This window comes from Bison bison, unplaced genomic scaffold (genome assembly GCF_000754665.1).
Source record: "Bison bison bison isolate TAMUID 2011002044 unplaced genomic scaffold, Bison_UMD1.0 scf7180017864370, whole genome shotgun sequence".
Classification (NCBI taxonomy): Eukaryota; Metazoa; Chordata; class Mammalia; order Artiodactyla; family Bovidae; genus Bison; species Bison bison.
This window is the reverse complement of record NW_011494942.1, coordinates 4,543,282-4,554,545: the sequence shown is the minus strand read 5'-3', so window position 1 is coordinate 4,554,545 and position 11,264 is coordinate 4,543,282. Positions and strand designations below refer to the sequence as shown.

General features: G+C 32.2%; 1 protein-coding gene across 2 annotated transcripts in view; it reads right to left on the bottom strand.

Annotated features, from left to right (window-relative positions):
- Window positions 1–2,387: 2,387 nt before the first annotated feature.
- AEBP2 (AE binding protein 2) overlaps window positions 2,388–11,264 on the bottom strand; it is a 61,502-nt gene continuing 52,625 nt past the window's right edge. For both annotated transcript variants that reach the window (XM_010855924.1, XM_010855925.1), the window contains exons 6-9: window positions 8,886–8,953; window positions 6,849–6,962; window positions 4,531–4,557; window positions 2,388–3,978 (exon numbers count right to left, since the gene is read on the bottom strand). In XM_010855924.1, coding sequence (XP_010854226.1) covers window positions 3,933–3,978; window positions 4,531–4,557; window positions 6,849–6,962; window positions 8,886–8,953 — 255 coding nt within the window. In that variant the 3' untranslated portion in view covers window positions 2,388–3,932. The remainder of the gene's footprint in view (window positions 3,979–4,530; window positions 4,558–6,848; window positions 6,963–8,885; window positions 8,954–11,264) is intronic.

The window sequence follows — 11,264 nt, the reverse complement described above, 5'->3', positions numbered from 1 at the left end:
AATACTCCTATTACAACTGAGTATGCAAAAATATAATGTCAATAATTCTTTTCATTGAGAATGTTCAGGCAAACTGTAGTTCCCTTTATAGGTTCAAATATAAATATTACCACAGAGTATCATTTAAGACAGTGTGCTTCAGCCATACTCTCCAAAATACCTTTCTATAACAAGTAATTCACCTATAACACTCATTCAATAAATATTTTAGAGACTAATTTTGTACCATGTATTATGTTAGAGACTGGCTATGGCTGAAACACTGAAAACAACTTTGTAGTGGTATTACAGCACATCTATTTTCTCTTTCACACTGTGAAAAGCCATTTGGTATAGTAGAAAGACTATCGACCTAGAAAAAAAAATGCGTTCCAATTTCTGCTCTGTTTACAAGTCCTTTTTAATTTTCACAGTAATATAGAACCATGTGTTATATGCCATGCAAATCTGATTCAGAGAATGAACTGCACTATGTAAATATGTTTTAAAAATTTTAATTTAAAGTAATACAGCACCCGTTACATTCTCAAGGCTACTGAAGCTCATAACCATTAGTAATGACAAAATACTCTAAAACCATTAAAAAACAAAAAAACTCCTCAGACTTTATTTGTATTAAAGCTAGTGTTTGAATTGCAAAACATCCTCTACTAGGTCAGATTCTTGTAAGAATTAAAAAATAAAAATATATAAGACATTTCATCTTAAAATCTTACCTTTTAAGAAACATTTCTTACATTTTAGAAGTAGAAAAATACTATTCATTAAAACAAACGAACAAAAAAAACTTCTCTCAAAAAACAAAAAACCCCCAAGACATTCAAATGACATATATGATTGTACTCTTTTTAATAAAGGCTTTATATATAAGCATTCCCTTGTAGGTGTGCAACCCCCAGCCTTGCTATACATATAAACGTATCAGTTTTTCCAATAGGGAATCTACCTAAATAAGAATTTCTCTTTGTCTTTTAGAGAACATATGAAAAGGTATTAGACTATAAAAAGAAAATAAAAAAGTTGTAATCATATAGGAAGCCCCCATCAACTATTTTAAAGACTTCAACTATATTTACCCACTTTTATACTTTATTCAAATATCTAACACTTTTTCTAACCAACCATATGATATTTTTAAAAGAATTCAAAGAGCAAACAATAAAAGATGTATTAAATAACTGTGGCAAATTCTATCCTTTTATGAGTACTTGCATATTTAAAATATTTTATTAAGGTGTGGGAGGAGAAGTTTCACAAAGATTTGCTGATATGATTATCAATGCTTTCAACGAGAATAAAACAGATCTTAAAATACGCATTGAGAGTCAACTACTGTCCATCTTAATTTTCCTTCGTCTGAAGTTCAGAGGTAATGTGTGTCCACTTTAGGGAAGATTTTATATTTGAAAAAGTTTATTAGAAAAATAAACAACTTTAAATTTTACAATATTTTCCACTTCCAAGAGTCTTTCAGATAGAGAAGATGAACCTTATGATTTAAACATGATCCAATTTACAAAATCTCATTTAGTCCTACTGAGTAAAACAAAATACAATAACAAATGGGGAAATGTTAGTAACTATTAAGAACTCCAATGTAAAAGTTAAAAAAAAAAACAAAACACCATTTGTTGCATGTATCTTAGTCTGGCAGTATTTATACTCTTATGTATATTAAAAAGCTTCACCAAAATTTAATGTGCTGCTTTATTACCAAGATAATACTATCATATTAAAATATAATTTGTGCAATCTAGGTTTATTTTATAGAAAAATTTATCAACTATAACCAGGGATTGACAAATTTTTCCTTAAAAGGTCAGATAGCAAACATTTTGTGCTTGCAGGTAATAAAGTGTCACTACTTAACTCTGTCATACAGGAAGAAAGCAGCCACAAGTAAATGAATGGGTATGTCTGTGAGCTGCCGTTTTGCCTGCTGCTGAAAAGACAATGCATATTTTATATATATATATAGGGGTGAGAAGAGATGCAGAAGGGTGGGGAATACAGGGATAGGGATAATATAGATGGATAGCTATTACTAAATAAACAGTATAAAGTAAAAATTTCCACACTTATTTCCCAATCACAATTGCATGTGTGTATATTTGTATACATACAAGTTATAAAACTATTTCATTTTAATTCCATATTCTTTTTTGGTGTGTGTAAATAGTATCAGAACAAAGTCAGATAAGCAGCAGAGTATCATGAGTGACTGAGTACTCAGAGGGTAATCAATAACCATGAAATTTGGTTTTGACCATCTTAGTATTTCTACACAATGGGAAAACTAATTTATCTGCTGTGCCCCTGAAGAAAACATTAGATGTATAATTCAGATGTCGTTTTAAAACTTAATTGAATTGTTACAATTCTGAAACTAAATGTGATTTGCTTTGTTTTATTAGAAAAAATACTCAGGCAAGGTCTACAATCATCGGTCAATTAAGAATGACTTACAAGAACATGAGGCAATAAAATAAAAATACAGGTACAAACTATATATCTGAAACACTATTTGGCAATTTTATAACAAATCAAAATTTAAAAAGAACAAAGGAGATTGCAGATTACTTCATAGATACAGAATAAAGCAACTGATGAAGTGCTTAAGCAAAAGAAAACAAAAAATAGTTAAGAAAACACACTGCTTTTCTTCTTTTCAAAAATAAAATCACATTTGCTACAGATCGTATGAATAATACCCTTATTAAACAACCATTCCAGAATGTCTTACAGAAGCAGTGCTTTTATTTGCACTTCATTTAACTTTATATGACTTACTTCATGTATATAGCTCTTTAACCCCATTGTTAATGAATAAAGCCTCCCGTAATTTTTATCATTTTTTAAAATTTTTTTAAAGTAAATGAGAAATGATTTATGTATCATGGAACCTTTCCCATTTTGGAACCAAAAGGCTTATTAATTCTATATTTTTGTCTATTCTTTCTTTAAAAAATTTTAGTGTAAAAACTGCTGGTTTTTTTATATCACTGTAGTAAAGTGAAAACTCCTCAATCAGGAGTAGTTTCTGCAGTTTGACTGCATATAACCACATACTTTACAATATGTCCTTCCAACAGTAAGGAAATAATTGATTTCACGGTCACTGTCAGAAATGAGTGCCATAATTCTATTATGGGTAATAGGTCCTCCCTCAAAGACTTTCTGGAAGGATGTTCAATGTGTTTTGCTCTTATAGATATTAACAGTAGTACATAGTCCCTTAAGTCTGCAAAAGACATTTATTGTTAAAGAAGGTGCTTTATTAACAATTCCTCTGGCAGCACTAGTGAATTACAATATCCTTCAATATTATTTCTACCCATAATATATACATTTAACTTTTCATGCCTCTAGAAAAACATCTACAGTACATTTCATAATATAAAAATATATTACAAATCTGAATTATTTACAAGCAATGTTCTATTAACTCTATGCAACATTTGTTTGATACAATACTAACAAGTTACACATATTTCCATTTTTGTAAGTTAAAAAAAAAAATCCATATGGCTTCTTGCTTACCAAGCAAGAAAGTGATTTTATTTTCCTTTTCAAAACCAACTTTGGTGCATAAAGGATTCAGTTTGAAGATACTTGTAAAAAAAATACGATTTTTCTTATGTTAAGAAAAAAACAGCTCACAAACCAAATGCTTTCCTCAAAAAAAAAAAAAAAAATAGAGGCTTATTATATAGGTTAAAATGAAAATATGAGGATTATTCAAATAATTTGAAATAGAGGTTTTTCAAAAACCGTTAACAGATTAGTTATATAGGTAAATATTAACATACTGTACTCCATGAGAAAAAACCCTACTCCTGAAAGGGGAGCCACCAGACATTCTGCAACACTCTTTAACAGAAATTCTCAGCCCTAATTCGATAGACGAATTTTTAGTTGATTGCAAATGTCGTTCACTGTTTGCTTAAATACAAATTGAACACTTTTCTTATCAGAGTTCTGCAAAAGAACACAAATGGCAACCAATCACATCTATTTATCATAATTGAAAGGTAAATTATCTCTCGATAATTTTCATTGTCTAAATAGTTCCTAATAAGACTTCAAATCAATAGACACTGTCAAGACAAATATCCTTACAGTGCTTTTGGTATTTGTAAGGGCACATGTTGTAATTGGTTTTCTTTCCAATATCAACTACTGTAATCACTAAAGGGTTTAAAAAAAAAAAAAAGCAGCTTAAAGCAGCAAGCATGCAAAGCCTTTAAGAAGCTGTTCCACTAAGTTGCCAGAAGAGTGTTTGCTCAGTCTCCCACAGTACCACTCCATGAAAATGTGGATATACAGTAATATATTAATATATTCCACAGAAGAGCCTACTTCATTCACAGAATGTTTACACTAAGCATAAATATTCTAAATACTGGATTTAAGGGAAAAAAAGGAAGGGGGTTGATTCTAATGTGCAACTTTTACTAAAACCCATTGTCAGTGACTAAGACTGCAGGTGTCCCCGCTTGTTTGCTTTTTATGTATTTATTTATTTTTTACCTCTTCAACCTCTTCTGCGGCATTGTTCTAGAAAAAGAGAAAAAGGGATAATCTTTTATTCAACTGAATGAAAAACACATATGAAGTGCTTCAAAAATACAAATATGTATAAGAAATAGAAAATGTGACAATCACCATGAAAATTTATTTCCTAAGCATTCACATGGTGGATATAAATTTAGTTACATAATATACAGCTTTTTAACAAATCCTTTTCATGTAACCTATTAATGTGTTTCTAAAAAAGAATCTCAAGTTTAAATTTATATGAAATTTAAATTAGTGTTTAGTGTTTAAATTTCATATAAGTATGTCCTTTTTACTGCTACTTTTGAAGTTAATATATTTTTGGAATGTTTGTCATGCTTTCATTTTGAGATGTTCATAAGCTGCAAACTTTTTCTCCTAAAACAAATTAGAATAATTGCTTTCTTCCCCTCGTAATTTCACATGCTTTCCCACTCAAAGTCCAAGCATTACTAAGCTGCTACAGCATGGCAAATGTAGGGAGTTCTGTAACTCCACACCACTTTAGGGTAGATTTGATTCTAATTTCCAGAATGGTAGAAGCATGAAAGTTTATAGACTCAAGATTAAATGTTAAGATGGCTGGAAGATGGTTTACAACTAAAGAAAACTAACTCCACATAAGTACCAAATACATCTTAAGAATGTGTATCTTCATTACCCCAGAAATTAGTAACAATTGCAGAATTATACCCTGAGAACAGGCGATGCAAGTCCTATGCACGTCTGGACATCAGTTTTGAGCTTGAACGACTTTTTTGTCACTTTCACCAAAATATCTAAATTGCTTCCTATATAGCATAAGAACAGCAAAAATAAGCTGATTCTGTGAAAAAGGAAGACTCTCACAGACAGTGGGAAGTAGAATGCAGGGCAGAAACACAAGTTAGTCTCAACCTTTTATTTAAAATTCATGCCCCTTTATCAACTCACTGCTTAAGGCATGTTTAGGACCATTCTTGGTTCTCCCAAAATACCACTATTTTAGGATGCTAGTTTTAATCACTCCCTTCAAAGAATAAGCAGAAATAAGCCCTAAATTAGGAGCCAGTAAATAATAAATATCCAATTATTTTTCTTTAAAAAGAGAAAGGTAAATCATTTAAGGTTATTTCACTGTTCTCTCTGCTAGCTAGTTTCTTGATTAACCTAGTTCATTCCACAAGTTTTGGAAAAAACACAAGTTTTCATCAGACTTAGCACCTTCACCAAAAGATGCTTTCAAAGTCTGGAAGCATCTCAATGTCTCCTTGCAGCAAGGCCCATTATGTGAGAATCTCACTCTCAAAAGATGTCTCACATTCCAAGAAGTTGAGTCGTGGAATGAACAAATCCTTCAAATCAAAGTCTCTGTTTCAAATTTTGGCACAAGACATAGTGTACTTTAGGACAGCTGAAATTCACATCTGGGATTATCAATCATTTTGTCACTTTATTCTTATCCAACCTACTACTATATAAAGTATATACTAAAATAGAATTCCTTTTTAAAATACAGGAAGTTCACTCATTAAGAGTGCCTTTTAACCATTTTCAACCACTTTTTTAATCACCGTAGTATATGTCATTTGCACAGATGCAGAATGGAGTTCAGTCACACCCCAGCTGTGTCACTTTGGGCAAGCTATGTACCTCTTGCCTCAGATTTCTAACGTGTAAAACAGACATAGGAACACCTACTTCACAGGCCTGCTGTGAGGAGGAAGTGTTATGTAAAGCACCTGCACAGTGACTCAGCAAATAAGACAGAAATGGTGGTCTCTTCTCCTTCCCCCACTAAACATACTCCATATGCACCACACACAAAAACAAAGGTAAGATCAAAAACCTTAGAAATGTGAACACTCTAAGCTACCTCTTAAAAACAAGCACAGTAATATCTGAACTGCTCTTCTGAAAAGTCTGGGAAGAGCTTAAGTTTAAGAACTTCAACCATTAATGGTATTCAGTGAACATGTGATATTATGACCAGGTCTACATGTTTGATATTATTAAAAAAAGAATTACATACTTAAACAAAAGGCACTTATTTTCAAAACACTCTATATCACAGTCTAAGCTACTCAAGATAAATCTGGAATTAACCGGGCATATAAACTTGACCAAAATATTGCCCTTCTAGAGTTTACAATGTATGTATCACTGTGATGTAATTTCCATACACAAAGCTCCAGAAAGCAAGATGTGCTTGATACTGAAACTCAGTACTTATTAAGTCCTGACCTTATATCCAAAATTTAAGATTTATGATTACAATTCAAAGTGAAACATCAAAACAAGAATTAAATTACCTGTATATGTTTGGGTCCAAAAGCAAGGCAGTATCTTTGGGTAGCTTTGATAAATGAACTACTTTAGTTTTTAATTGATGTCGTTCACTTTCATTCACCCACACATCAGGCAGACTGTGAATTTAAAAAACAAGTCATATATAAAATAACATTAAGTTTAAATTTATCCTTCACATACCTTCACATTACTCACATTACCCAGCTTTTTCTGACTTGTCTGACCGGGTCACCTAGGTTAACAAGCTTATCAGACACCAAGGAAACTCAGTCATCTAAGTACTGGGATGTAAAGACCCAGCCAGAAAATGGTATGGTGAAATTTTAGACATAAATCTGGAAATGAATTTTGATGGCAAAGTCATCCTACAACTTGGAAACACATATTAACACACTGTCTATCTCTTAGCTTGCTAAGTGCAATTAGATCATGATGTGATAAAAAGCTGAAATCTAGTTTCTTTATAAAGAAATAAGAAGTAAAAACCCACCAGATTTTCACTTTGAAAAAAATGAACTTCGGAATAAAAGCATTCTGATATTTGGATTGATCGATTTCTAAAATATTAAGACTACAGACATCCGAATATAATTTTTTTTAAGGAACAGTTATAACCTTACTATAAAAAGAGCTCTTACAAATCAGTATGAAAAAAGTGAACTCTCATTAGGGGAAAAAGAATAGGGGAGACAAAGGGCATAAACCATTAATTCACCAAAGATGTAGTTGCCTTATAATCAAAGAAATGCAAAATGTAAAAACTCCAAGAGCCAGTGTTGATAGTAAGTCAGAAGTAAGCTCTCTAATGTCAGAGATGATATTAGAAGCTGACACAAACTTTCAGGAAGGCAACGCCTATCTCCATAACATTTTCCATAGCTTGTAAATAAAAACAAAGTTTAATGTTTTTTAAACAGTGGAGAAAAATGGGTAGCTTTAAATGTTCAGTAAAAAGTTCATTAAATAAATGTTACATGAACATTTCAAAATATTTTAGAGTGGCATTTTTTAAAAACCTGGAAGGGAGGGGGTAAAAGCAAGTGGAAAGGATGTCCTACACTCACAGACATTTGATAATCACAGGATTTTTAAAAAGTTAAATAGATTGCTTTACTTCAATATGCTAATGTGCACTGTAAACTCCTATCTATTTTTTAAATTTATTTTTAGTTGGAGGATAACTGCTTTACAATGTTGTACCAGTTTCTGCCATACAATGTGAATCAGCATGTACATGTGTCCCCTCCCTCTTGAACCTCCCTCACCCCTCACCCCATCCCAAATCTATTTTTAAAGCTCTTAATTCATATCATGTTCATTAACATCTCTTTGGACTGGAGTTTGGGAAATGATGTTGTAGAAAAATATATAATAACAAGAATAAGTATGGACCATATCTTATTAATTTTTAATGAGATTCCATTCATTTCAATTTATTATATTATTGGTGCTTTTCTATGATATACCTTCATTTACCTTTTGCAACAACTAAAAAAATTTTTAAGAATAAAAGGATTATTGAACATTAAATATCCAAATTAAGGAGCACATGGGTCAGAACCACTCTAATAAAAGGGTACTAAAACTCAAAGAAAAATGTTAACACTCCTAGAAAACTCACCAATTGCTTTTTTCAATAAAATATCATTAATAATGTCCTGAAAAATGTTTAGAAATTGTTAAAAATAATTGTCTCAAAGGCATAACTAAGGTTGCTTATGCCCTATCCTACTTGAAGGTTATTAAAAGTTCTAAAAATAATCACATTCTAAAAATGATTAAAAATTGCTATGACAACTTACATTAAAAAAACTACTATTTTAAAAGTTAATTTTAAAGTTTATACCTTGAGCCAGGTACTCTTAAGAGCCTTTACAGATTATCTTTTTCATGCTGACAACCTCAAAATGTTCTGTGATTTCATTCCTGTAAGTCTTCTATATTTGAACCCAATAGCTTAAGTAATTTTTGAGTAAAAGACTTTAATAAGAATAAGACATCAGTCTATTAGTTATATATGTGGTATTCCAAATACTCACATGTCTTCAGGCATCCAATGAAGCAAAAGTTTTATCTTTCCAGAATCCTCTTTTCTCTTAGCTATTACCTAGCAATGATAAAAAATAAATTACAAAAACTATAAAACATCATTCTTATGTGCTTTAAAAAAGCTTTCAGTCCTAATCAAGAAATGAAGTGTTCATGTCTGGGACCAGATGTTACCACCACCACATCTTGTCCTGCCCTAGTTCACAGCAATTTCACCCTTGATCATCTATTTTCACAAAAGAAAAAGAAGAGAAAAAGTGAAGTAGCTTTACACAGCCAAAGACAAAAACCATATTATCTCTTAAAATGCTGTTTATTTTACTAAGTTTTTAGCTGAGCCAGAATACCAACCAAGAATCCACATTGGCTAAAATGGGTATTTTGGGGGCGGGGGTGGGGGTGGTGGTGAAATGTGTTTGAGGAACAGATGAATAGTGAAGGAAAAAATAACACTGGGAAAGGACAAGTCTCCTTTTTATGATTAAGGTATTTGTCATTTGTGTGGAGGCTTTTTGTTTGTGGGTTGATTTGTGTTATTTTAAATGAAACATTAACCAATCAGTGTTTAGGTTTGATTTTAAGGAATTTGGTTTGATTTTAAGGTGTGATTTGATAAAGGAATCTAAGTTAAGGTGTGGATCAACTAGAACTATAAGGACCTATGTAAGTGTAAAAAAAACCCAAAATGCTTGTCTTCCATTACCAGATTCTAAAAACTGAAGTAACGATTCTTAAAAATCGATCAAAATGGCATTTTATAACTCTGAGAACTTCCATATTAATGAAATTAGAACACTAGTGTTTTAATAATCTACATGTCAATATTTTTACCAAGTTTTTAAGTTTCAAATAGCCTCACAAAGTAATGCTACGTGTCATCCTCAAAATATATTAGAAGTAAAAGCAGTACTTCAAACAAATACAAAACACTTTCTAGCCTCATTATTTAAAACTCTATAGTTAAGTACTCTAATTCTAGACTCGGTAATGGGATTAATTAAAAAGCCCAAAGACAGATCTGAAGACACTAAAACAAACTATCTCTACAGGCAAAGAAATAAGATATAAAAATAATACAATGCAACCAAGTATAGCAAGTCAACTGATTGCTAACTGGGATTCTGCTGACCTCTTCTGGAGAAGGCTCAAAGAAAATGTTTCAATTAAGGAAGACGAAGTAGGCAAACTGAACAGCACAGTACACCACGTAAATATTCTTATGTAAAATGCTTCACTATCAATACGGCTATCAAATTAACTATAAAAGCTAATTTGATACTAGAAAACTTCTATTTACAGTTAGTACTGAACACTGACTACTAACAGAAATGATTCTGTATAATACAAACCGCCTTCATCAACCTTTCTCAGTCACAGTCATGGAAGTTTCAAGGATTTCCTCACCTAGCCCCTTTCCTTTCTATTGTGTCCAAGGAAGACCATTACCCATCATGGATGTTTCTTCCTTCCAATTCCCCCAGGAAAAAGCATTCTTCAGATTATATTACACCTTTGTTACTCCTCCTCAGTCAAGGTACCTCTGCCACCACAATGTCGCTTGGGGTGCAACATCACTCTTATTTCTAGGTTTTTAAAAATTTATTGATAACAGCTATCAATCATGTTCTTAAACCCTCGCAGATGTTTTCTACAAATGGAAACCTTTTCATTTTCATAGACTATGTTAACAGAGTAAATTTTAAGTTTTCTTCCAGACTCCTAATATCACATTTTTAGTTCCTCCATTTTTTTTATCATTTTACTTCTCCTGTGTCAATTAAGGATTTCATCTCAAGGATCAGCTCTAGTGAAATCATGTGAAAACCGATGCTACACTTTTTAAAACAGAACCTTAACTATCATCGTCGCCTCTATTCCCTAACAGGTAGAGGTCCCTGTTAAATATTAGACCATTATTTCATCAGATTTATTACCCTTTTAAATCATTAAATGTTGATAGGTCCAAACCTCAGTCCTTCAATTTCTTCTCTTTTCTATTTAATATGTCCTAGGTAATCTTATCCAGTCTGGTATCTTTAAACACCCTAATACACGAATAACTTCCATTCTTATCTGTAGTCACATCTCTCCTCTAAGCTCAGACTCATATCCACCTGCCTACATGACAAAAGCATTAGATTCTTCACAGAATGTGTTGAAATTACGGCTCTTGATATTCCCCTCTCCTTCAACCTGGGCTTCCCTCGTGGCTCAGTGGTAAAGAATCCAGCAGCCAAGCAGAAGACACAGGTTTGATCCCTGGGGCAGGAGGATCCCCTGGAGAAGGGAATGGCAACCCACTTGAGTATTCTTGCCTGGAAAATCCCATGGCCATAGGAGCCTGGCGGGCTACAGTGGATGGGGTCACA